This window comes from Phallusia mammillata, chromosome 6, assembly GCF_965637545.1.
Source record: "Phallusia mammillata chromosome 6, kaPhaMamm4.hap1.1, whole genome shotgun sequence".
Classification (NCBI taxonomy): domain Eukaryota; kingdom Metazoa; phylum Chordata; class Ascidiacea; order Phlebobranchia; family Ascidiidae; genus Phallusia; species Phallusia mammillata.
Genome location: NC_137257.1, coordinates 13,971,529 through 13,997,981, shown reverse-complemented (window position 1 = coordinate 13,997,981; position 26,453 = coordinate 13,971,529). Strand labels below are relative to the sequence as shown.

Sequence of the window (26,453 nt, the reverse complement as noted above, 5' to 3'; positions counted from 1 at the left end):
ATTTTGATATTTGTCAGATTCACGTAAATAATCAGCAATTGCTGAGCGGATATGACTGTCCACTACAGCATCTGGCTGTGAAGTGGACCCATAGGTTAAAGTAGTTTCTGTATCTCTAGGTACAGGAATTTAGGCCTGTTCACATATATTTTGCATAATACAACATGCTGCAATAACAAATGGGGCTTGTTGAATGTCAACATCCAATTGTCGTTTAAGTTTTCGCCACCGAGCCTTTAGCCTGCCAAAAGCATTCTTAACCACAATTCTTACACTGCTATGATGATAGTTGAATGCCAGTGTATGGCCTCATTAACCATGGTAACAAAGGGTAAGCAGAATCTCCAACAATCATTAGTGGAGTCTGCACATCGTTGATAGTAATCGTGCCCTGTTGATGAAAACCAAAGTTTTTGATATGGCAAAATATGGAGTTATTCTAATGCTGTTACTTTTGGTAAGTTTGCTGCATTTTTTTACAAATGTGAAGCACGTAGCACTGATGCATCATGAGCACAACCAGGCATTTTTACAGAGACATCTCTGAATCTAAAAATACAAATTGAATGCAATGAAATGTAATAGTGCCGATGTAATGTTTTACCTGTACTGATTGTCAACCACTGCTTGTAATACAAGTGATGGAAACCTTTTTCTATTAATATAATCTCTCATTCCATTTTTTGGAGATTTTACATGTTCATGGCATCCATCAATTGCTCCAAAAACCTGAGGGAACCCTGATTTTTGGCGATTTTGATTTGCAATTTGCTGTGCTTCATTGAAATCGGGAAGATAAATGAATTCTTTGTGTTTTCTGCACAGGGCCTGGCAAAACCTGGAAATAACAATCAGCCTCTTTACATGAGCGGGGGTTAGCTGACGCGAGTTATCTCCAGTCCAGGGTTTCCCAAACTTTTTTGGTCTGTGGCCCAAATGTTTATTGAATAGCGATTCGTGGCCCACCACATGCTGTAAATTTGGGCACAAACAAAAAAAATGACTCAAAAACAGGCGAAATTTTCTAGCAATTTATTTTTAATGAGATACATGCTCCTGAAATTTGGCTACAAGATACAGATTCTTTGCAAAAATTACGTTTTTTAAAACAAAGCGCATAATATCTACAGTATACAGTAGAAAACAGTAGAATCTATTCAAATGGCTCTGTGGCCCATTGAAAATGTCTTGGTGGCCCACTACTGGGCCATGGCCCACAGTTTGGGAACCACTGCTTCAGTCGAAACGAGAACCGGGATTCCCCTTCGTGGCGCGACAAGGCCGGTTCACACAAGACGCGCTTGACGGCAACGGTATGCGTCGCGCTTCGCCGGATAGTCTTCCGCGACACGCTAACCGCTAGGTCGTTCACACCACTTATGTTTTAGGAATATTTCAGTTCAATAAAAAAGGCTGACTGTAGTGCTTTATCGGTATGTACAACAACGCAATTTTGTTGCTGTTGGAAGAACAGAGTTTGTTGTTGTATTTGTACTCCAAAAGTTCAGAAGCAAAGAACCGGAGGTACGTCAGAAAATTTGCATTTGCTATGTTACATTATTTTTTAACCTAAGCAAATACTTACAAATTACAATAAGCTGTATTTTTGCTCTTACAACATCATGTAAGGTTAATTTTGTGAAAGGTGGTGGGTGAGGCCCATTTTGCAAAGACGGGAGAGTCAAGGGGAACAAATCCTTGTGAGGCACATGAGGAATGATGGAGAAAGCTTTCACAGATATTTTAGGATGGATGTGTCTACATTTGACTACTTGCTTTCATTGGTTTCTCCACATATAAAAAAGCAAACGACGCGATGGAGAAAGCCAATATCATCCTCTCAGAGATTGGCTATGACATTAAGGTGATTTTTTGTATGGTTTTTGAGTAAGTAATTTTTGTTCTAAATTTTTAAGTGTTTTTGTTGCAGATACCTAGCTACAGGTGATTCTCAACAAACAATTGCATTTAACTACCGTGTTGGTCGCTCCACCTTATGTAACATCATATCAGAGACATGCAGAGCAATATGTTATGCTTTAGAGTCAAATTGTTTACGGATGCCAAATTCACAAGCTGAATGGCGAGAAATTGCAGCACAGTTTGAAAAGCAGTGGGATTTTCCTATGTGTATGGGAGCAATAGATGGCAAACATATTGCAATACAGTCGCCACCTCATTCAGGGTCAGAATTCTTCAACTATAAGGGTTACCGCAGCATTGTCTTATTAGCAGTAAGTTCAGCAGATTACTGCTTTTCTGTGGTAGATATTGGTGATTCCGGGAGGCACAGTGATGGAGGAGTATTTGCAAACTCAAGTTTTGGTAAAGATTTTCTTAGTGATAAGCTTCCTTTTCCACCTCCAGAGAATATCAGGAACCCTTCAGTTTCTGTGCCTTATTGCTTCGTAGGTGATGCAGCTTTTCCTTTAAAGCAAAATATGATGAGACCATATCCAGGTCATTACTTGTCTGCAGAAAAGCGTGTTTTCAATTACCGTTTGTCAAGAGCCCGACGTGTCATTGAAAACACATTTGGAATACTTGTAACTCGTTGGAGAGTGTTCAAACGCCCAATAATAGCCGATGTAGAAAAGGCTGTTTTAATAACCAAGACTGCATGTTGCCTTCACAACTTTTTGCAAAAACAACATAACCAGCCAAGAAGTTAGTTATACTGTCCACCATTTCATGTGGACAGAGAGGACAATGGTGTTGTTATTCCAGGAAGATGGAGAGTGGAAGACTTGGGAGGAAACCTATTTCCACTTGGACAAATGAGCTCTAACAATTACACGAGAGCTGCATCACACATTCGACACGAATTTAAAGAATATTTTAATTCACCCGCAGGACGATTACCCTGGCAGGATATCATAGCCAATAGATCTTAAGTTTTAAATGCAAACTTTGTTGTGTTATGGGTTGTATTTCAGTATACATTTACATTCAAAGAAAATGTTAACACATGTACAGACTACAGCACATCAAAAGACACAGCAATTCAGTATCCAAGATTTTCATTGAGAAAGGTTAGCACATTAAGAATACTGCAAGTCACATAAATATTGCAAAATGTGAGCCATTGCTTGATCTGCCTTAGCTGCTGGCAGTGCTTCTAATTTAAGGCCAACCAACTTGCTAAATTGGTTTGCTGCATTTTCAGTGTGAACTTGCTGCGTTTGTATCGAGGTCACTGCTGCAATAGCTTCATGATTTTTTTCAAACATTGAAAACAGCCTTTCCTTAAAACAAAACATAAAATCAAATTCAATTGGCAACAAATTTGTGATTCATTAACACTATTTATGAAAAGTGTTTTAACATTCTGACAAATGTATTTACAAACCATTTTTTTTTTCAGTTAAATGGCAAATATCAAAGTTAAAAAATAAAATATCAAACATACCTGAAATTCATGCCGTTTCTTTGTTGCATTACTACTGCTTACTTGATGAAGGTGTTGGAGATCTTGTTTCTTCAGAAAATGTTTCATCCACACATTCAAGGTCTTGACAAGTTTTAAAAGTATTTTTTTTTAATTTGAGCACATACCAAATGCAATACAACAAAAAATTACACTAACCAATCAAATTTGAATCTTCGACCACTTCAGAATTGGTAAGATCCAGCATGGGCATATTGTTGACAGTTCTAAAAACAAGAATTATTTAATCTTTGCTTGTGGTGTGGTTTTTAAGCAAATAAATTATATTTTGACCAGAATGTCAACTGCTAATAGACTTTCTTTCCCTTAAACATTCTGCCACTAAACACTGCCTTTAAAATCAAAACTATCAACTTTCTAACATACAATCTGTGGCGAAGGTGCTCATCCAAAAACCTCATGCTCTCAAAGTGCTCCCAAACCCTTGTATTTGTTGCACCACTTCCACTTTTTGTGGTTTCATCCATTGCCTTTTTTAATTTTGCAAACTTGTCTCGAAGGCTTTTCCAACGTTTGGTGCAAGCTTCAACTAATGAAGAATGCATATTTAGCAAGCTGCATTTTTCCACTGATTTGGATATAAATGGTAACTCACTTTATAGTTTATTCACACTTAAACCTATACAACTAATATGTCATTGTTTAGTGTAGCATAGTAATCATGTACACCATAAGTGATCAGTTAGATACAGTTACCTGGCTGCCCAAGAGTTTGACTTATCTTCAGCCATGTGTTTTCTTTTTTGATAGCATCCTTGTAATCACGATTTTTTGTATCGTACAAATGAGGTGATTCCTTGACTAGGTCGATAAGACATTCATTAAAATTCTCCATGTTTTTATCAGTTTTTTTTTATGCTACAATCTACAACTACATGTGAAAAAATATTGGTTTACACATTAAACTGGTTAAGAATGATCCTTTGTATCCAAATTACACATATTCTGTGAAAAGTTGCATATAAAAACAACATTTCCATCAATACTTACTAAAAAAATTTTGTTCTGTTTCATTCACGTTTGCAATTAAGCCGCCATCCGCGCCGTACAGTTGAATCATTTCAACTCTACCGCCAGCCGCCGTAACCACAGTTTTTTTGCCGCCCAAGGACAACCGCACCTTGCGTGACATGCCAACCGCAAAACGCTATCCGTCGACCTCCGCAGTTACGCGCTAACCGCGTCATGTGTGAACCGGCCTTTATGCGGGTTATCTTTGGAATATGTGTCGTAGGTATTTTATATTACGTTTTGTTGTAGGCTAGTAGGTCAGGAAACACTAACAAACAAGAAAAGATCCGAAAGAGAAGACCAAAATGTCAATCTTTGCTGAAAGGTGTTTAATTGAAATGTGCAAATGCATGTTTCAAACTCTATTTGTTTACGAGTATTTTCGTAAACGTCAACGAGCAAGAAGAATTTTGTTTATTGTTTTATTCAAAACTAAATTTAAAAATAGAAAAGAAAAAGCCAAACGGGTTTGGATGCTGCCAAGGTAACAATATTCTTTGTTTGTGAATCAAACACAAATTATCCCAAACTGTATTTTATGTTAGAGCTAATGAGTTTTTGGAGTCAGTTGTGGCCAACTTTACTGATACACAGTGGTTAAAGCATTTTGGAATGAGAAAAGAAGACTTTGATAAGCTTGGTGAACTTGTTGAGGATGATATGAGGCCTGGTAAGTTAAAGCCTGTTTTCATGCAGCATTATGTCACTCATTTTTTGTACTGTATTGATTTAGATGACCTTGCAGTCAGAAAACCCATTGCAACCAGAAAACGTGTAGCAATAGGTGTGTACAAGCTCGCCTCTTCTGATGAGTATAGAACGATTGGGGAGCTTTTTGGAGTCAGTGAAGCATCCGTTCATAACTGTCTCACAAGGTTTATGAATGTATAACTTGTTAACAACTCAAATATTTTTATGCAAGCTGTTTTCATTCTAATTAGATTGTATAAATCTAAAGCTCTGACAAAAAAACTTCACCAGTTTATTTATCTGCCCGACTGTGATGAGGCAAAGAAAATTGCAAAAAGATTTAACGAAAAATATCATTTTTCCCAGGTAAGGTCTTGTTTATGTATTTTTTACACTCATAAAAACTGATTTGTTGCTGTTTTTAGGTTTTAGGGTGTATCGATGGAAGCCACATAGCGGTAACAGCACCAATAAAGGGGAAAAAGGACTACACCAATAGAAAAGGATGGGACTCTGTGGTGCTTCAGGCTGTTGTTGATGACAAATATCGGTATGAGCTTAATGCTTGGGAACAGAAATTTGTTTTACCTTTAAATGTTAGTTTCAGAAATATAAGTGTGAAAATGCCTGGTAGCTGCAATGATGCTACAGTTTTTAAGAACTCCGAACTGTTCAAAAAATCAAGCCTTCTTCCACAGGTAAAAAAATGATCATGTGATAAACTAAACAGGGGGTATGGCTCTTAGGCCTATTACTTAATTGTGTTATCAGGTGCCCAAAAACATAGAAGGATATGCAGTGCCACTATTGATCTTGGGAGACCCAGCATACCCATTATTGCAGGCATGTCAAACTCACAGTCCTCCAAGAGCCGCATGCGCCATGTTATGTAATCATCCGGGCCGCACACAAGCTAATGGCGCATATACAGTAATGTCAAATTATTTGTTCATCGATAATTGCTATATACCTTGACACACAATTTCATGTTTGATGCAAACAATTGTTTTAATCACACTTATCAATACCAAACAACGAAGTAATTACACTACACATTACACTTGTTCTGCCCAACAGTATTATGAACATCATTCCAAACAGACTATATTTTAAAACTGCAGCAGGTATTTGCTACTTATCAGTTAGTTTAAGTGCTTTGTCCAGAGGTTTGACATCTTTTTTTGCGGACAATTTTTGGTATATCGGGCTGAAGTGTCTGTCCAACTCCAACTTTGATTAGTGATGACAAATGCCGATCAGTCAGCCTTGTTCTTTGGGTGGTTTTAATTGTTTTCATAAAGGAAAACAGCTGTTCACACACATAAGTGGAACCAAACATGGACATAATTTTAGTGGCAAACTTTCTAAAGTTCTTGAAATTTTCAGGAAGATATGAAAAAAAGCCAGGTATTCCTACTCAGGGGCGGCTCGTGCGAGGGGGCTGCGGAGCTGCAGCACCCCCAGTATTTTTACTTGACATTCCTATTCCAAGTTGTTATACAAAACAATCTTTACATATAGTTTTTATGTTTGATCAGTGCATACTAAGAATAACTTTTATGGCATTAATCGGCATTTTATTAAAATAAAATTAATAAAAAATTTAATTATTTAAAAAAAAAATTTTTGCAAAAAATAATAATAAGTTATCTATGGCGGAGCTGCAGCTCCAGTTTCGTGACGTTTCATGACGTTTTCAGTTGTGCGCATGCGCACTTGGAAAAGCTACATGCCGGGCGAAATAGGCGAGAGGGGGCTGTGGCTCGCGCAGCCCCTCCCGTGACGTAGCGCTAGTGGTATTGTATGCTTCGCGTCAGTGAGCTCCAAAGCCAAACCCGTGTACTGTGTTTTTAAGTTCGACAGTAAGTGCAGTTAAAGAATTATTTTGCTCCCATTAAATTTGTTGTTTGACTGTTAGTCGTGACTTTTTAAGATGACTGTAAGTGGGTTTCAGTTTTTACAGTTATCATTGAATTAAATAAGTGTATCTAACACCTTGAAAAAGAAAAAAAGGTCATCTAACACCTTGAAAAGTCACAATTAACCTTTATAATCAATAACTGAATTAAAAAGAGTTATGAAAGTATGGGACAAAACATCTGCTACTCCAATGTCATGCAGGAATAAGCAACAACAAGAAATACTTAGTTTTAGTTCCTAATGCTACCAAACAATAATTAAATTTGTGACTGTGAAGTTAAATGCCTTACTGAAATTCAGGCAATATCAAATGTAGAACTAACAACTGCAAGCAACAGGAATTTTGAAATGAAGACAAAAAAGAGTGAAGACAATTTAAAGTGTGGATTTCTTAACACACCATATGGACAGTATTTGCAACCAAGTGCAATCATGTGTATTGATATAATGGACATGCACTGTTTGTCTAAACCAGGGGTCTCAAACTCAAACTGCTTTAAGGGCCAAAAAAAACTTGTTAAGTAAGTCGAGGGTCGCACCATCGAAACATTTGTTACAATGTAACATGCAACAAAAGTATTGCATGATTTAAGTCTAAAATGTTCATTTATACCATTAACCACATTAAAAACAACACAAAAAGAAACAGATATATAGTGTAATTAAACACAGGAACCAATTGCTTTCTGTGAAAACAATGACCTTTAATGACGCAACAATGGAAAAATATGACGCAACAATCGAAATTGCTCATTCTAAAGAGGAGCTTTTTAATTTGTTTTTATTAAAACGCTGCATATACCACTAACAGAAAGTGATTGTATCTTGTAAACTTACTGATCTGACAGGGTATTACGCCTGAGTAAAACACATAACTTCTAAAAGTGACTTCGCGGGCCGCACAAAAACACTTGGAGGGCCGCGTGTTTGAGACCCCTGGTCTAAACAGTAGCTGCTAAATTGCTTCACAGGAAGTGTTGCTTAAGAATGATTATTCTACAGACAATATAGTAGTGACACCAAGCACATCCTATTGTTGACAAAGAACAGCTAGCTACTCAAAATGTTTCTGTAGATCTGATGTTCATGATTACTTTACAAATAATTAATCTAGAGATGATGTTTTGACAAGTTAAACTACTAGGATGAAAAATCCTTTTTTGCTGTTTCCATGATTCCTTCAAAGGAAAAACAGTTCTTTTTAACACTGACAAAGATGCCAGTTTTGCTGAGGAACACCAACATATCCAAAAGAAATTGCAGTGCTAGTACTAAATAGAAAAACATTTGCTTAGTTATCATTTGGGATTGAGGAAGAAGCTATTAATTATCATGCCCTAACTATAACTTCATGATTCATTTTGGTTGGAAAAAGGAAGCACCAGATTTAATAGTATGGTTTAAATTTAGGTGGGAGTGTTGTAAATTTTAAAGCTTGAAGGCGGTTTGAACTTAAAAAAGGAATTAAAAGCTATTTGCCAGCAAGCAGCAATTATTGCAGTTAAGAAACGAAAATACAATTAACAGTCTGTACACAAAAATTCAAGAAAGATGTTTAAATGAACAAGTTCTGAAACCAATGTAATGTGGTTGTTAAATTTGTTAGTTATGATACCAATAAAAAGCTGTATGACGAGTTTTTTGTTGTGTGACAATAATCTGTGAAGTGTCATAGAATATGTTGAAAACGCTGTGACTGTGACTAAATTTACTTAAATGAAACATGACAATTTTTGTTGTCGAACTGAAATTCCTGTTGTGTTTTACCGTATTTACAACCGCTTCATTTCGAAGCTGTGCCACGTATGTTTTTGTTTTTCGCATTATTACTGAACGTTATTGTGTTTAGCCCGTCGCTGTGCAAGTAAACAAAATACACAAATGATGTCGTCTGCTGTTTACACTCGTGTACATTATTGCGTCACAATGGGCAGCACCCCCACAAATTTTAGGCACGAGCCGCCACTGTTCCTACTTCTAGATACTTTGATCGGAGTGTAGAATCTGACTGCATTTCTAATAATTCCATCTGCAGACTTTCTTCAGCTTTAGTAACATCAAAGGTGAATGGCGCAGAAAATATTAAAAATTGAAGTTCAAAAGATGAAAAATCATCAAATCTTTTCTGAAATTCATTTGACAACAAGTGAAGATGACTGCTATACTTAGCAAATTCAAGTACACCAGTAGTGGTAGCCTTCAGCTCTTCACATGTAGGAAAATGAACCAAATTTTCCTTTGACAGCTGTGACTTCCATAGGCTTAACTTGGCAATAAAGCACTTAATGTCATCATACAACTGAGTGATAACTTTGTTTTTACCTTGTAATTTTAGATTAAGATCAGTGAATTGTTCCATAATATCCACAGCAAAAGCAAGATCTTGGAGCCAGTTTTCATCTTTTAATTCATCAGTAACCCTGTTTACATGGACGTTTGAAACGGATTCGAATCCGTTTCGTCAATCCGCTTCTCTCGTTTTTGCCGCTGAAACGGATTGAATCCGTTTCACGCTCAATCCGCCCCGACTAGGTGGTTTGATCCGTTTCGCGCTTAATCCGCCTTCTCGCCAAGCCGCGTTTGCTGTGTTGTAAGGTTCGGCGGAGGTTAGAAAAATGTTGTTTTGCAAGTTTGTTTACTTTGTATTGAAATGTTTTGTAATAATGGACGTAAGGTGCAAATTGTCGCACAGTAGAAGTGCAAACTGGGTTGGTAGATACCAGGCTAGTTGTATGCAGACTAACGACCAGTTTATTGTCCTGCAAGCCCATGGGCTTGCTAGTTAGGATGTGTTTTATTACTTGTCTCTGTACAGCAGTTTGTCTATTTAAATGATTAGCCTGAGAATTTGAATCATTTTACGAATTGAATGAGCAACTAGTTGAATTTTTGGATACAAAACAAGGTATAGAATGAGTCAAAAAATTCGCCAGGGTAGTTGGTCTGAAGAAGAAACACTTTTATTGTTGCATTTAATAGAAGAAAAGCAAATTATAGCTAAAATTGATGGCAAAGTGGGAAGAAATCGGCAGTATTATCAGCAACTGGAAAATGAGTTCAGAAAACAAAATATGCAAAGAGATTGGTTGGTACACATTTGATAACAGATAAAGTTTTTATTAAAATACTATTTTCAAATGCCATTGGTAATGACATGGTCGTGATTTGTCTAAAACATTTACTTACATAGCATTTCAAAGACGGTTTCAATTAATGCTTTATCCTACATTTATGTGAATTTTTGCATGTTTTTGCAATACAGGAAACAAATTTCAATAAAGTGGAAAAACATAAAAACTCAGTTTTACAACATTTTAAAAACAACGTCAAAATCTGGTGCAGGCTCTGTAAGGTGGCCATTTTTTGACAAAATGAAGGAAATATTGTCAGATCGACCGAGAACACAAGTGAGTACCAACCGCTGTTTGTTGTAGATGTTGTACATGACAATACATATTTATTTACCATTGTATAAACATGCATTTTCAGGCAATTCAAGGACATTCTGTGATGGTGGACACCATGCAACAAAAACATGGTAATATTTTTAAATATTTGATAATGCATGACTTTCAGTAAAAGTTGCATTCATTTTACGGTTGGTTTGTATTTAATTTGTTGCTAAACTGTCTGTTACATCCAGTTGTATATCACATGTTTATGTGCATTGTTCTTTTAGGTGCATCTCAGTCATTTTCGGATGAAACGTCTGATGTGGAAGGTAAGCTCTATTTGCTCAAATAGGTTCCTTTGTACAAGACTTTGCATGGTTTAATTTTATTAGAGGTGCAAGAACCTGCTGCTGAACACAACATTACACATCAAGCAGCTGAAGATGCAGAAGTAAGCTCAATAATAGGGGAAACAAGTGCTGGTAGTAGCTTGTCACATTCAAGGGCTAGCAGCATGATGGATGAGCCAACTGCTGATGAAGAACAAACTGATGACGATGTGGCCACAACATCTACTGCTTTTAAGCGAAAAAAATCTGGTGTGTTATTTGCTTAAAGTTTAAGTAATAGAAAATGACCTGTTAATATATATTGCAGGTCAGCACGGTAGAGCAAGTAAAGATAAAAGACCACGCCGTAAGTAATACTCTTACAACTGTTGTTACAAACTCTTACAACTGTTGTTACATATGCTAAATAACAACCTGTGTCCACTAATAACACAAGTCTAGGCAGTAAAATTTGTTGTGTGGTTTCTTTGGTATGGTGCTAAGATACTTACCATACCTAGTCAATTACCATGTATGATGTTCTATTCTGCAGGACAAACACCAACACAAGAATGGGACAGATTCATGAATTTATTTGAAAAGGAAAGTGAAAAGGATAGAAAAAGCAGAGAGGCAATGGTGGAATCTATGAACAAAACACTACAGGAAGGTCTGCAGCAACTAGCGGCACTGGTGCAACAACAATCACAAGTTGTGGTTCTGCAAAATGCAGAAAATTTACAAGAGTAGATTTTTTAAAATTAAAACCTACATTTTTTGTTCACATTTACACATGTATTGTTCATTATGAAACATTCAAAAATACAAAACATGTTACAAAAATCGTGATGACTGGCGCAGTGGCTGTGTTTCAGTTAGGTACTGCAAAACAGCCTGTCGTACACTATTTCCAGCACCAAAAAGGTCAGCAGTTTGTACTGAAGGAGCAGGTAGTGGCTGGGTAAATTGATTGCTTCCTTCACTCCCAACAGAAACAGCAACATTACTTTTTTCACAAATATTATGCAGTGCACAACAAGTACATATTACAATTGGAGCCATGCTGATATCAACCTCCATTTTTTTGGCCAGATTCGCCAACGCGCCTTAAGTCGTCCAAATGCATTTTCAACACATATGCGCACACTGCTATGGTAGCAGTTGAATGATTATTTTTCTGGGGAAAGGTTGAAGCCAATAAAGGGATTGATTAACCATGGAAGCAGAGGGTATGCTGGGTCTCCCAAAATGAAAAGAGGCACTTCAGTGTCATTAAGTAAAATGGGTGCCTGAAAAGCATTTTTTTTCAAAATCCAGTAGGTTTTTTTTTACCAAATTTGTTTTTAAAACTAGATTTGTACCTTTGGTAGCATGTCTGAATATTTGAAAAGTCCTGACTGCTTAAAGACAGTAGCATCATGAACACTCCCAGGCATTGCAATATTAACATCACGAAACCTAAGATAAAAATTAAATAGTGCCAAAAACATACAAGTGTATTTTACCTACATGTAATGATCATCAACAAGGCCTTGCAGTACCATTGAATCCCAACCCTTGCGATTAGTATAGTCTTTTTTGCCTTGCATGGGGGCAGTTATTGGAATATGACTTCCATCAATGCAACCCATAACCTACACATAAGCAACAAATAAAACCTACACACAAATTTTATTTGAGAACATATACCTGTGGAAAATGGTGTTCTCTTTGAATTCTTGTTGCAATCTCCTTTGCTTCACTCTCTGATGGCATGAATATAAACATGTCCAACCTTTTGCAAATCGCCAAACAAAATCTGTAACAAGGAGTAATAAGAAACACAAACATACAAATGTTTAGCATGTACCTTTTGAGACAGTTGTATACACTTGCTTTACTGACACCAAAGTTGTGGGCAACTGTTCTGTATTCTGCTGAGGAAGCGAGTTTAAAAACAGCAATTCTCATTCTTTTGTCAACTGGTATTGGCTCACGGACTGTTATGTCCTCTGCAATATATGATTACTTAGGTAACACTTTAATGATAAAGATGTTTCAAATGTATTGCCATATATTTGGTCCTAACCTGGTTTTATGTCATCATGAATTATAGCCAACAACTCCATGAAGTTTTCTTTTGTCATCCTAAAGTTTTGGATCCATTGTGCATTGTTGTACTGTGAAACATCACCTTCCCAGTAGTTTCCTGTCCTGTAACATTTTATAATTTTAAAAAAGCTTCATAACATAGGTTGGCTAGTTACAGTTTACTACCTTGGATACATCCAAATTCTGCCACTTCGCTTGTCAACTTTGCTCTGCAAGAACTTCAGTCTACCAAATAGTAACTTAAACTTTTTGTATTTGCTCTCTCTGTCCCACTCAACCATCATAATGTAACAGTCCAAAACATATTTTATGACAAGGACAAATCCAAGTATTTCTTGATAGTTCATTTTTAATGTTATCTAAACAAAATATAATACTTAAGCATGGTTTGTTCCATCAGCTTCAGAACCCAACAGTTAACAATAAACCAAATGACAAGAAAAAATGTCAATCAGCTACCCTAACTGCTTATAGGAAACTAACAGCTTGATTTCTCACTTCTACAAAAGCTCTGAATGAAGGAGTGATCCTTTTCACACAATAAAACAGGCGATAATTGTTAGTTACTTTGTAAGTATCCTTTGTAACCAAAACAAGAGGTGTTATAACTATGTTTACACAAACTTATCCGAAGAAAATCGTAACGGATTAAACTTGCAGGAAACGCGCATGTAAATAGGACGCTCGAATGGATCAAATCTCAAGCCGGCTTGAGGCTTAATCCGATCCGTTTGAAGACGACGCATGTAAACAGGGTTAGTGTTTTGACCTTTCATTTCCAAAAACATGATTATTTCTGTTCTCAACAAATAAAATCTTTTTAGAACTTTTTGACATGATAACCAGCGGACTTCTGTGTAGAATGGAACATTAGTAAAGTGATTACCCATATCTTCCAACAATTGGCTGAACTGGCGGTGGTTGAGAGCTCGACCTCTAATATAGTTCACTTTCTTTGTGACCAAACTAAGCACATGATCCAGTTTTAAAATTTTCGAACACAAGTTTTGCTGATGAATTATACAGTGAAAATGTGTCATTGATGAGCCAGGATGCAATTTTTCTACCTTTTTTTCTTAACTTGGCAGCAACACCATTATGTCGGCCAACCATATTTGCCGCACCATCAGTAGATAAGCATGCAAGTTTACTCAAGTCAAGACTATAGTCAACTAGAACTTGCTCAACTTTCTCAAAGATATCCTGACTTGTTGTAGTGTCATGCATGGGGATCAGCTCAATAATGTTGAATTCACTGTCACAGGCTCTGATGAAGACTGCAAGCTGTGCTATTCCACTGAGGTCGACGCTCTCATCAATAGCAATAGAAAAATGTTCAAATTTGGATGATACTGACTTAAGTTGTTGTTTCAAATCATCTGCCAATTCATCTATTCGCTCAGCAACAGTGTTTCTGGTTAATGATATCTCCTTGAACAACTGTGCCTTCTCTGGACAAACGATCTGACCTGTTTTTACACAGCACTGTTTTACAAATTCTCCTTCAATGTAAGATTTTCCTTTCATGGCAATCATTCTACAGAGTTCATAGCTTGCAGTAACCGAAGCAACATTATGTTTGTAAATTTGCCTAAAGCAGGTCTGTTGTTGTGTCAAGTTTGTCTTGGATTCCTTTAGTTTTGAAACACGCAGAAGACCTTCATATTTACCATAAGATTGATGTTTCGCTCCATAATGTCTTTTCAAATTGTACTCTTTTGGCGTGTTGATGCTGTTATTGCAAATTAAACAATGTATCTTACCATTTAAACTCGTACAGAAATACTGCAATTCCCATTTTTCATTGAACAATCGCCTTTCCTCGGCTAATTTTCTTTTTTTCTTAGCTGGAATAGCACTGGTCACTTGAAGAACAGGCGCAGCCATGTTAAAAGTACTATTTTTGTCAGGCACATTAACGAGTGCACTTGACCTTATGACACTCACATTAATCTGTCCTCTGTTACGCAGCCCCTGTCACGCTTGGTTGCGTTACAGCCAGTAGTCACGCTTGATTGCGCCATACTACACGACCCATCGTTGTTGGTTTACAAGGTGCGGTTTTAATGGCTACAACATGATAATTTTTACCGTATGTATTTTCTTGTACAAGTAACATTTCAAATCACGGAAACAAACTGGAGAATCGATGAACTTTTTAAATCACTGAAGCTTCACAACAGTAGAAGTCAACTGAACAAAAAAAATCGTTGGGGCCGCACCAAAGCTACTAATGGGCCGCATGTTTGACATGCCTGCATTATTGCCTTGGCTTATGAAGCCATTTACTGGATCAAACCTTTCTCCGGAGAAAGAGTCATTTAACTGCTATCATCTCATAGTAGTGCTCGAATTTCTGTCGAAAATGCATTTGGCAGATTAAAGGCCCGTTGGCGTATTTTGCGAAAAATTGAGTGTAACATCAAAGTTGCTCCACAAATTATTGGGGCACGCTGTGTGTTACACAACCTTTGTGAAGAGTTTAATACATCATTGATTGAACCAAGTCAATCGACTTTTCCTGGAGGCCACTTCTCACAACAGCAACCGATCAATCGACCCTGTGAGTCCTACAGCAGAGAAGGAAATCTTTGTAGGGAGGCGTTATTGTTACATGTCTCCAAAACCTTGCCTTTGCGCCAATCTAGTTGTTTTTTGTAAAAGCATGTTTTTTTAAAAAAATTCACTCCAAATATTTTGTGAATAATTTAAACACACCAGGATCACCAACAACTTTATTGCTTTTTATCATTTTTTAAGTTCCATAACACTCTTTTGAAACTGTGCTTGAATTCCAAGCATCATCTCTTTCATTAGTTCCCGGTCTTTAGCACAGTTTTCTTCGTAGACATTAATAAACTTTTCAAAATTCTCATCAGATGACACTATAAATAAGCTACATTGGTAATTGGACAAAAAAGTACAGGAGAACACATAGCTTTACCTCTCATACGGCACTTCTTTCTAGGAGGCTGGCTACCATGTACATCTGCAAATACAAAAACAATTACAAATGGGAAACATCCATTAAAAGGAGGGACCATATCATCACTAGCAACATTATCTGCAGGTACAAATAGATGTAATGCATTTAAAACATCAATCAGCATTTAGATGGGAAACATTGCGGAAAAGTAACTCACAAAAATCGAATTGATTTAAATTACCTGATTCAGTTGATCTGCTGCTTGGTATATCTTGTGTATCCAAGTTTGTTCCATCTAAGTTAACACATGCATATTGTTCAGATAAAACCAACAACAAAACACTAAGAACTAAGTTTGCAGTTGTTAACTGTTTTATCCTAGTCCCCTTTCAACCAAGAGTATGTATATTTACCTTTAGCACTTGGTTCAGTGAGGGAATCAACACCAGCACTATCCATCGCCTGAAAGTACAACCATGAAAATGTTCATGTTATGTTGTATAAGTTTTAAAAATAGTTCTAGGTTTAATGCTACCTTACTTGTTAAAACCAATAGTTGGTGATGTTGACAAACCTTTGCCTTTGGTCGATCTTGAAACAGATCATTCATTTTATCAAAGTATTCCCACTCAGAGCTAGATGCTCCAGACTGATTCAAGTTCATTTTAATTTGGCTGTAACTTTTTTTAAAATTTTTTCACTTGTCTCGTATCTGTTCCCTAAACATAGGAAAACCGTTGCTGACAAATGTAATCTATTGGATTATTGCTTTTCAGACAAGGTTTGTGTTGTTATTATTTTTTGTAAATTAACTTTACACATATTTGAGAAACCCAACCAACAACACTATTTGCTTAAATGACTTCATCAAATACAAACCATGTATATTCAGCTTCACACTGGTGCATTAACTGTGCTATTTCCTGAAATATAGTTTTATTGCGTTGTCTCCTGCCATCAATCTTCTCTAAAACCTTCCTCTCTAAAACCAAATCCAACAGTAAATGGATATCATTGCACACCAAGTTGCTCTCTTCTGCCTGTCAGCTGCTATTTCCGACATAATTATCACTCCAATGTTACTTTCAAAAACTGAAACCAAACGCTGGTACAATTATTATTTACACTTAACCAGTTCTACTTCCTACAGCTATACACAACAAAATACTAACAACAGCCGATAACCCGACCTGCAAGCGGGTAACCTACCTCCAACGAGCGGGTTATCTTCCCGCGTTTTATCCCGCAAAAACTCAGTCAACCGTATCGACCAAAATCATACGTCACGTTTAGCGCGTCAATTTAGCGAGTTAACCCGCTAGAATTGTCCATGTAAAGAGGCCTAATGAAGTTTATATAAATGTTATTGTTGCACTTTTTATTCTAAAGCAGTGGTTCCCAAACTGTGGGCCATGGCCCAGTAGTGGGCCACCAAGACATTTTCAATGGGCCACAGACAGTGGCGTAGGCAGCGGAAAATTTTGGGGGGGGGCAATATTTTGTGACTTTTTACAAGTAAAATAACATTCAACGAAAAACGACATAGTTGTGCCCACAAACAGCAATTTTTCTGAGGCAAATTACACAAAAAAATTATCTTCATTGCTTTAGCTGCACACAACGGTATGATTAAAAGTTCATCCTTCGCCTACTACCAGCCATATTTGACACAATCTGATTGATCTTTTCCTCGCTGATTTTTTCATGATGACAATGCAGCACACATATATCTGAAAGGCGATCGGAAGTCATCGTTGAGCGCAACCATGTCTTGACCCGCTTCATACACGAAAAAGAACGTTCAGCTTCAACAGTTGTTGCCGGCAACGCCATTATGATCTGGACTATGTCGCGAACGCTTAGATAGTCGTTTGCGCTCAAAAGAAGTTCATGAAAACATTCGGGTTTGAGTTGAGAGCTTAGAGAAGATCTCCACAAAATAACTTCGCTCTCAAGGTTATCTAAACAATATAAACGCTCAATCTCATCTAACTTGGTTGGTTTGTTGGGTGGAATGATCGATAGCAAATTAAAAAATGAGGAATTGTCACTAAATCGTTCGTGAAGCGAACTACTCAGACCTTCGATGTAAGGAATATACACTGCACGATAAAAATACTGCGGTCCAGATTCTGCGTTGACGTTGTCGCGATAAACTTGTTTCTCGGCTATTCTGGGTGTAGTCAGCTGTTGTACATTTAATACTTCACAAGCTTCTTTGTAAATATCCAACGCAGTGTCCGAGTTTATGCGGTTTTGAGATAGAACGTTTTGAAGAGAAGTGATCAAGTTTTTCACATCTGGCACACATACTCCGACAGCCTGAAGCTTCCGCGCCAACGGTTCAATGAGTGCCGAAAATCGCCCAATCAAACACACGGCGTAAGTAACTCCAGACTTTTCCAGAGCACATTTTAACGAAAATGCTTTTGCTCTTGTATCACCGCTGGAATCACACTCCAAGGCGCCAAGTGATTCGAGTATACGTTTAAAATTACATTTGAAGATTCGAATGCTTTTGTATTTTTCAGACCATCTGGTAGGGCAGAACAACGGGATGTTAAGTCCTAAACATGTGCGTCTTTTAGGACTTTCTTAAAAAAAACGGATGGTCTCTCTAATAATGTCGCAGGTGTTTCTGATGGTTGGAACTTTACTTTGATCATTTATAGCCAAGTTTAAACAGTGCGCAGCACAGTGAACAAATAATGCACGAGGGTACTTGTCGCGAATCCGCTTCTGCACACCACTCACGTGACCTGCCATTGTTGACGCTCCATCATAGCCCTGTCCGACAAGTTTCTGTAAATCCAATCCTGTGCTGGTAAGGTGAGACAAAATACTTGTAGAAATCGATTCTGCTGAAACCGAGTTCATTTCAACAAAACCGATGAAACTCTCATACACTTCTGTAGCTTTCGTGTATCTCAAAACAATGCTTAGCTGTTCCTTTCCTGATATATCACAAGACTCATCGGCTATTACAGAAAAAAACGATTGGTTGGCATCAGTGACTATGTCTTGAACAATTAGACCTTTTGCTAAACCCAGAATTTCATTTTGTATGGTCGGGCTAGTGTATTTAGCATTACCAGCCATGTGAGTAAAATGGCTTTTTAAAGTTTCGTCCCCAGCGTCGATGCGAAATTTAAGAAGGTTCATAAAGTTTCCGTTGTCTACCGAATGGCCTCGCAAAGATATGTTGTTTGAAGCACAGAACATCACCGTTTTAACGATGGAAGCCATTATGTTTCGATTTTCCTTTATTTGTCTGGAATATTCTGAATCCAGGCTCGCAGATACATTTTGGTTAGTTTCCATGCTTCTAAGAAAACTTTTTGCTTCTAAAGTTGCTTGTCGATGGTAACTAGCATCACGATGAGCAACAGCCTTTTCGATGAATTTTTTGAAGTGAGTGCAAGGTTTGTTAACAAAAGCAGCGTTAGTGAGATTGCCATGTTTTAAACGTACTTGCATCAGAACACAAATCTTGCACAAACCGCCCCCATCAGAGCATTGAGTGTAGACCAACCAATCCGAAAACCTATCATCATCGAGCCAAACTTTGAGAAACTTGCGGCGACCTTGCCTAATAGTATCAAGAAGCGGGACGTTTTTTATACCATCAGATGTTAGAAGTCTATACCTCTCATCATCGGCTAACCGCGAATGGTGTTTCATAATAAATCCAAGATCGTCTGTTGTTCTTATTTCCTGAGTAACTCTAACACTGCTAACACTGGGCGTTACAGGTGTTTCCTCTAAGGACTGCTGATCTTTATTTTTTTAAGAAAAAAATGCATCCAATCTTGCTTGTTTTGGTTTAGACATCGCAATAAACTATAATATTTGGTATTTACTATTTATACTTCTTGCTATTTCTCGTATGTTTTGCTATATTACTTCAACAAGAGTATCACCAAAGCCAACTAAATACAAGTGACTCTTACACTCATTAATGCCAAAGCCAATGTGTAAATGACCATTGTTGTTCGATAATAATCATTGTTTGTCAATTTAGTTAACATTCTCTCAGTTATTCAGTCATAAACAAACAATTAAAAAATGGATATAGCACATTTATTTTTGAAGAGTACAATTTCAAAAAATTTGGGGGGGGCCATGGCCCCTTTGCCCCCCCCCCCCCTGGCTACGCCACTGGCCACAGAGCCATTTGAATAGATTCTACTGTAGATATTATGCGCTTTGTTTTGAAAAACGTAATTTTTGCAAAGAATTCTGAATCTTGTAGCCAAATTTCAGATGCATGTATCTCATTAAAAATAAATTGCTAGAAAATTTCGCCTGTTTTTGAGTCCTTTTTTTTTTGTTTGTGCCCAAATTTACAGCACGTGGTGGGCCACGAATCGCTATTCAATAAACATTTGGGCCACAGACCAAAAAAGTTTGGGAACCCCTGTTCTAAAGGTTTACAGATTGTATTGAATGAATCAGCGACACAACAAGCCCACAGCTACAAGACACTTCGAATGCCCGTAAAGGTTAAACGCACGGTTTTATATTTGCATGCGGCAAGGTCGTCACAAGGCGGGGCAATATACCTAATGCGTCACAAGGTGGCGCAATATACATTACATCTTCCCTTCACGAAAGAGAAGAAACAAAAGGAGAAAACTAACATCAGTATGAAAACGAAAAATACACAAGTCTATATTTCTTCAATTAGTCGTCTCGTCGGTTTACGTTTTCTTTTGGAACGACACGGAACATTAAAGTTGCGAACAATTTCACAATTATCAGAAACATGATGCGGCGATAAAGGTAACGTTTGCAACAGAGAAGACCTTTGAGATGAGGATTCAATGTTGCGGCGAATATGTATACGATTACGACGATAAAGCACATTGTCAGGAGTACGAACGATATAGGAGCGCGGTGACAAAACCTTGTCAATAACTCCGTCCTCTGTCCACGTGGGGCAAAGAAAATCAAACAGCTTTACAGGGGTACCAGGCTTAAAAACAATTAATGGTTTTGAACCTACATCAAAATAACGTTTTTGTACTGTTTTTTTCGGCATAAAAAGGGCGTTTGGGCAAATTATGACACCTAAGCTTTTCTTCACAAATAGGCAAATTACTTCTGGTTTGCCTTCCCATGAGCAACTGTGATGGCGGATAAACCACACTGTAAAGGCGAACTACGATAAATTAACAAATTCAAATCAAAGTCCTGGCCACTGGCAACAGATTTTTAACGGTTTGTACAGTCCTTTCCGCAAGTCCATTAGATTCAGAAAAACATCTAAATTCACGGGAGGAAAATTGTGGCCCGTTGTCGCTAAATACTTTAAGCGGCACACCAAAGCGAGAAAACGTTTGCTTAAGACAGGTAATAACTGCATCGCTAGAAGTGTTGTTAATACAATAAACATCGGGATAACCTGAATAATAATCAACAACTACTAAATACGACCGACCATTATACGAACATAAATCAACACCTATTTTTTCAAAGGGAAATTTGGGAATTTCATGTGGATTCAAGGGTTCTTTTTGCAAACGCGGTCTGTAGCGCATACATGTGACCTTCATGCAGCTTCGCTAGAATTGACCGTCTCATTTTCCGGGGAATGACTATTTTGCTTCCTTTACACAGGACACCATCATTTACTGGCAGTTCATCACGGACTTTCCAAAATACCTGGGAGTCTGGTGTGCAATTTGCGGAACGTTCCGGCCAACCATTGTAAACGTAATGCAGGATGTCTATTGACTGGGGATCTCGTTCAGTTTCTTCACGAAGTTGCGCCATAGCATTGGAGGAGATTGGAAGTGATGACACAACCAAATGAACATAACGTGCCACATCATGTGATTGAAAATCTTCGGTTTCTTGGGAAACACTTCTCGACAAAGCATCGGCTGTGAGCATGAACTTTCCTGGAGTATAGATTACACTAAAGTCATACGAATGCAGACGTATCATCAGACGTACCCTTATTGGACAATTGTTTAAGTTTTTTTTAAACAATGGAACTAATGGCTTGTGATCAGTTTGCATATGTGTTGACCATATATGAATTGATGAAAATGCTCACACGCAAACGTTACCGCAAGGAGTTCCTTTTCAATTTGTGCGTAGCGCGTTTCAGCATCAATCATTGCGTGTAGGATCTAGAGGCGTAGGACACAGGATACCATTCTTTGTCATGCATCTGAAGCAATACCGCACCAAGAGCTTCTTTTGAGGCGTCTGCGGATACCTTTATTGGAAGTACAGGATTAAACTGTTTAAGAACGAGTTGGCTAGAAATTACCCTCTTTAATTCCATCCACGCTTTTTCTTCGTTACTGGTCCAGTTCCATTCACTATCTTTATGCACCAGTGAGCGAAGCTGTGCAGTTTTTTCTGACACATCGGGAATATACCGTGCAAGATAGTTCACCATGCCCAGAAAGCGTTGACTATCACGCTTGTTTGCTGGTCGCGACATCGTCTCAATGGCTCGAACCTTCTTGGAATCTGGATGCAAACCACCTGCACTTAAAACATCTCCCATGAACGTTAAACGATTGACAAAAAAAACGCATTTTCACGATTCAATCGTAAATTTGACTTCCTAGCTTGTTTCAAAACCATGTGGAGTCGCCTGTCATGTTCTTCTTTGGAACTGCCCCACACAATAATATCGTCCATTGACGTGTCAACACCATCCATGTGCTCAAACAAGGAATGTACAGCACGATGAAATACTTCTGGGGCGGACGAGATACCAAACGGTAAACGCAAAAACCTGTACCTTCCGAAGGGAGTATTAAATGTACACAGCTTCGAACTTTCTTCGTCAATTTTTATTTGCCAAAAACCACTCACAGCATCCAACTTGCTAAAAAACTTTGCATTACTAAATTGTGACATCAATTCCTCCCGAGTGGGTAACATGTAATGTTCACGCATGATTGATTTATTGAGGTCACGGGGATCAAGACAAACACGAAGTTTTCCGTTCTTTTTGTTCACAATTACTAACGAGTTTACCCATCTGGTTGGTTCAGTCACTTCTGTTATAACACCTAATCCTTTCATTCTCTGAAGTTCTTCTTTTAACTTTGGTTTCAGCAGACACGGAACTTTTCGACTCGGATGGATGACTGGCATTGGAGTTCAACCTTATTGAGTATGTATCTGGAAGACAACCGAGACCATTAAAAATATCCTCGTATTCGCGGACAAGATTACCACACTGCTCTATAGACTCCACTGCATGTACACGATTGACAAGCATTAACGCCTCTGCACCAAAAAGACCGATAAGTGGTTGAGTTTTAGCTTGGACAACAAAGAACTTCATCACGTGCGCATGGTTTCGGAATGTGACATTTAAAGTGCAAACACCATACACAAATATCTTGTGATTGGCAAACGCAGTTAGCACAATATTGGTACTTTCGATACGAGGTGTACTGGAAATAGCTTTAATATCTGATAGCGAAATTAGGTTCACCTGGGCACCAGTGTCAATTTTACAGGTAAACTGTTTTCCATTTAATCTCAATGGAACTAACCAATCTTTTGAAGTGACAACGGTACTCACTGTATTAACGTGAAAAGAAGTTTCCTTCACTTCATTGACTCTTCGGTTGCTACAACATCTTGAGTAGTGGCCAAGTTTTCCACAATGGAAACAAGGTTTTCCCCGGGCTAGACATGCACCTGAAGCGTGAATTAAAGCACATACTTCGCACCGCAGGTTCCTTTTGTTGGACCTGAAACGACTTGTCCCCGGGGTTAATTGTTGATTATTGACAACCCACACGTTATTTTCTTGGCTCCTAATTACAGCAGCTTGTAGTTTAACTACTTCATTTGAACGACAAATAGAAAGACATTTTTCAAGAGTCAGGTCAACTTCTTTTAAAAGAACTTCACGAACCTTGTCGTCAGAAATTCCACAAACCACTCTATCCCGGATTAATGAGTCACTAAGATTCTTAAATTCACGATGTGCAGAAAGATTTTTTAGCTCGGTGGCATATTGATCACTATTTTCACCATCCTGTTGGTTTCGGTTGTTAAGTTTATAACGTTCAAATGTTACGTTCTTTTTGGGGCAGAAATACAGTTGAAATTCATTCACTATGACATCAAATTTCATGTCATTTCCAGTTTCGAACTTAAAAGAATTGTAAATCTGAATGCCACCACCTTCCATAACATGAAGAAGCAACGCAGACTTACTTTTGTCGGACTTGCTGTCACCACCAATCGCCGTCAGATAGAGCTTAAATCTCTGGATAAACCTTTTCCAGTTCTCGGCCATATTGCCATTCCACTGCATTGCCGGGGGTAGAGAAATTGCTGATTTGTCCATCTTAATTAGAGGCGTGAACGCACTTCTGACACCACGTATTGAATGAATCAGCGACACAACAAGCCCACAGCTACAAGACACTTCGAATGCCCGTAAAGGTTAAACGCACGCTTTTATATGGGCATGCGGCAAGGTCGTCACAAGGCGGGGCAACATACTTAAAGCGTCACAAGGTGGCGCAATATACATTACACAGATGTTTTGTGAATACCAGATGTAACTCCCACAACTCCAAATTCAGCAATGGAAGCTAATTTATATATGGCAACTGCAATCCTTTTTTCAAGTGATATTGGTGTTGTTCTGACTGATCTGTTATCTAAAATTTCATATCATTATAGTTTTACCATAATTCATCAATACTATGTTGTTATAATCTGTACCAAATATTACGAACATTAATAACCTGGTTTCAAATCTTCACTCAGTAGTGCAACAAGCCCCTCGAAAGTTGATTTTCTTATTCTAAAATGTCTCAACCAATCCGAGTCATCAAAATTTTTTACCACAGTCTCCCACCAATCAGTAGATCTTGTTTTTGCATAAAAAATAACATTAGTTATTTGTAAAAGTGAACATCATGCACGTTACATACCTCTGAAGCATCCAAAACCTTCTCCTTTTAACTGTAGCTGAACTATTTGACTTTTGTGCAACCAACATGCCTATTGTCTGAAGGCAATGACTTTGTTTGTGTAATAAAATAACTAAAACTGATATATGCATTGCAAAAACAGTCAAGAGAATCAAATCTTGAGTTATGTGGTGATTCATGACAAGTTTTCTTGCTTCTTGATTTGGTCCGATACTCAGCCAGACAACTTCTGCTTATACCGCGTACGTTGCTTTCCCTACATTTATACGCCTGGTTGATCACAAAACGGACATGGAAACGCGAGCGGTTTTGCGCCTGTTCGTTGGGGCTGAATAAATGAACAGGCCATGTTTGCAGGCTATGTGCGCAAGTGGCCATGTAAACGTAGTAATTGTGTCCTTATTTATAGAGCATGCCAGTTTGTGACTGTCATTAAAAAGAAAAATTCAGGTTGTCAAAATTGTATTGTAAATGAATCAATAAACCTAAAAAAACGTCCATGACAATAGTAATATAGCCATAAAAAAAAATACTTCCAAAGCATACAACTATTGAATTACTTATTATTGAAAATACCAAAACAAACAAATAAGCTAAAAGATGTGGCAGGTTCGTGGATAGAATGAAAAACCTTTCATAATTATTTGTGCAGCTACTGCTGTTACTTACACAGTAGCTAATTCTTCCTTCAGCATGTAACAATAGGCCAATCACTTTAATAAAAAAATCTGCATTAAAAATGAAAAAAAATAGAGCCCATCATGTATCCTATCTTTGAATGGAGTAATTTGACATAAATATTCTACCAATAAAATACTATTTAAGTCAATGGACAACCAATTCTATGTTGGTGTCTACATGATTAAAATCTAATTACAAACACCTGGAAAATACTTAGTAACATGTTTTACTGACTGTGGAGTGCAAACAGTGGTAAAGAGAAACTATTCCTTTTTAACCCAAATAAAAAAAAAACTACCATGGCAAGCGATTTACATATAATAAGAGCAAAATTTTTGTTAAAATACATTGAGAGAATATGACAATACACACTGCAAAGATATCTGTCCACAACCTTCAGTCTGATTATACCAGCTGTTGAGTGCTTGTATGCAAAGTGGATTGTGCAGGAAGAGGGTGTAAAGTACCAACATCTGTATTAGAATATAGAAAAAACTTTAAACCTATTTCTGGAAACTGCAATCTAATTTTACAGTCACAAAACAACATGCACAGTATGCAGTAATAGTAACAACTGACTTAATTTCTTGTTGTTGCTGTCATCAACAGTTCCATGTTGCTTGTGTAAACATTACCCATTTGCAAGAAGCATAATTCGTTTGTTCACAACCAATTCTGAGAAAAAGCTGAGTTTCGACAGGTCAGAATCAATACTGTTGAAAAAGTCCAGAACTAATATATGATAAGTTTCTAAACAACAGTTTTTATTATTTTTGGTAAGTATTTTGTTTGTTTTTAAGACAAGTATTTTTGGTTAACTGGACTTTAAAAAAAAATTAAATCCCTTCAAAAAAACAGGTAGTTTTACTAAAAATTTATATTGTTTCTTTTTTTAAAACTGCAGTATGCAGGGCCGGATTAACACTATTAGAGGCCCTAAGCACTAAAACAATTTGGTGCCCCTAATGTTTTATTTCTGTGTGCTTATATTTTAAATACAGTTGCTTTTCTTCCTTGCAAACACTTTGATTAAAT

At 37.5% G+C, this 26,453-nt stretch overlaps 4 protein-coding genes, 2 long non-coding RNA genes and 1 pseudogene across 8 annotated transcripts; 2 read left to right on the top strand and 5 right to left on the bottom strand.

Moving 5' to 3' along the window:
- Positions 1–3,189: 3,189 nt before the first annotated feature.
- LOC145233828 (uncharacterized) lies at positions 3,190–4,204 on the bottom strand. Of its 2 annotated transcripts, none has more exons than XR_013861191.1 (4): positions 4,145–4,204; positions 3,587–3,654; positions 3,410–3,511; positions 3,190–3,245 (listed from the first exon to the last, which is right to left on the bottom strand). It is a non-coding gene; the product is annotated as an uncharacterized LOC145233828 (long non-coding RNA). The 2 variants fall into 2 exon arrangements; XR_013861192.1 differs by lacking the exon at positions 4,145–4,204 and adding an exon at positions 3,815–3,869.
- Positions 4,205–4,786: 582 nt separating this feature from the next.
- On the top strand, positions 4,787–5,715 carry LOC145233833 (uncharacterized; annotated as a pseudogene). Its single transcript, XR_013861194.1, has 3 exons — positions 4,787–5,129; positions 5,193–5,515; positions 5,575–5,715. The product of XR_013861194.1 is annotated as an uncharacterized LOC145233833 (transcript).
- A 3,302-nt stretch (positions 5,716–9,017) lies between these two features.
- Positions 9,018–9,428, bottom strand: LOC145234320 (general transcription factor II-I repeat domain-containing protein 2-like). Its single transcript, XM_080099060.1, has one exon. The coding sequence runs from the start codon at positions 9,426–9,428 to the stop codon at positions 9,018–9,020; it is 411 nt and encodes a 136-aa protein (XP_079955186.1).
- Positions 9,429–10,336: 908 nt separating this feature from the next.
- Positions 10,337–11,540, top strand: LOC145234007 (uncharacterized). The gene is made up of 6 exons (XM_080098775.1): positions 10,337–10,476; positions 10,559–10,607; positions 10,749–10,790; positions 10,854–11,060; positions 11,119–11,157; positions 11,344–11,540. The coding sequence occupies exons 1-6, from the start codon at positions 10,441–10,443 to the stop codon at positions 11,538–11,540; spliced, it is 570 nt and encodes a 189-aa protein (XP_079954901.1). The 5' UTR covers positions 10,337–10,440.
- A 2,307-nt stretch (positions 11,541–13,847) lies between these two features.
- Positions 13,848–14,768, bottom strand: LOC145234319 (general transcription factor II-I repeat domain-containing protein 2-like). Its single transcript, XM_080099058.1, has one exon. It carries the CDS (start codon positions 14,766–14,768, stop codon positions 13,848–13,850), a length of 921 nt encoding a protein of 306 aa, XP_079955184.1.
- Positions 14,769–15,980: 1,212 nt separating this feature from the next.
- On the bottom strand, positions 15,981–16,513 carry LOC145234318 (uncharacterized). The gene is made up of 3 exons (XR_013861286.1): positions 16,382–16,513; positions 16,221–16,269; positions 15,981–16,102 (listed from the first exon to the last, which is right to left on the bottom strand). It is a non-coding gene; the product is annotated as an uncharacterized LOC145234318 (long non-coding RNA).
- A 923-nt stretch (positions 16,514–17,436) lies between these two features.
- Positions 17,437–21,756, bottom strand: LOC145234317 (zinc finger MYM-type protein 1-like). Its single transcript, XM_080099057.1, has 4 exons — positions 21,472–21,756; positions 20,653–20,782; positions 18,530–19,583; positions 17,437–18,343 (listed from the first exon to the last, which is right to left on the bottom strand). The coding sequence occupies exons 1-4, from the start codon at positions 21,754–21,756 to the stop codon at positions 17,437–17,439; spliced, it is 2,376 nt and encodes a 791-aa protein (XP_079955183.1).
- Between the last annotated feature and the right edge of the window lie 4,697 nt (positions 21,757–26,453).

What these genes read in the sequence shown, in the direction of transcription:
- LOC145234320 (XM_080099060.1), bottom strand. Translation starts at nt 9,428, where the DNA reads ATGGAACAATTCACTGATCTTAATCTAAAATTACAAGGTAAAAACAAA.
- LOC145234007 (XM_080098775.1), top strand. Translation starts at nt 10,441, where the DNA reads ATGAAGGAAATATTGTCAGATCGACCGAGAACACAA. An exon ending in CAGATCGACCGAGAACACAA is followed by an intron (nt 10,477 to 10,558) that starts GTGAGTACCAAC and finishes ATGCATTTTCAG; the next exon opens with GCAATTCAAGGACATTCTGT. An exon ending in TAAAGATAAAAGACCACGCC is followed by an intron (nt 11,158 to 11,343) that starts GTAAGTAATACT and finishes TCTATTCTGCAG; the next exon opens with GACAAACACCAACACAAGAA.
- LOC145234319 (XM_080099058.1), bottom strand. Translation starts at nt 14,768, where the DNA reads ATGGCTGCGCCTGTTCTTCAAGTGACCAGTGCTATTCCAGCTAAGAAA.
- LOC145234317 (XM_080099057.1), bottom strand. Translation starts at nt 21,756, where the DNA reads ATGATACGTCTGCATTCGTATGACTTTAGTGTAATCTATACTCCAGGA. An exon ending in ATTGCACACCAGACTCCCAG is followed by an intron (nt 20,783 to 21,471) that starts GTATTTTGGAAA and finishes ATTGTTTTTAAG; the next exon opens with CCTGGTACCCCTGTAAAGCT. An exon ending in CAGAAGCGGATTCGCGACAA is followed by an intron (nt 18,344 to 18,529) that starts GTACCCTCGTGC and finishes CTGCCCTACCAG; the next exon opens with ATGGTCTGAAAAATACAAAA.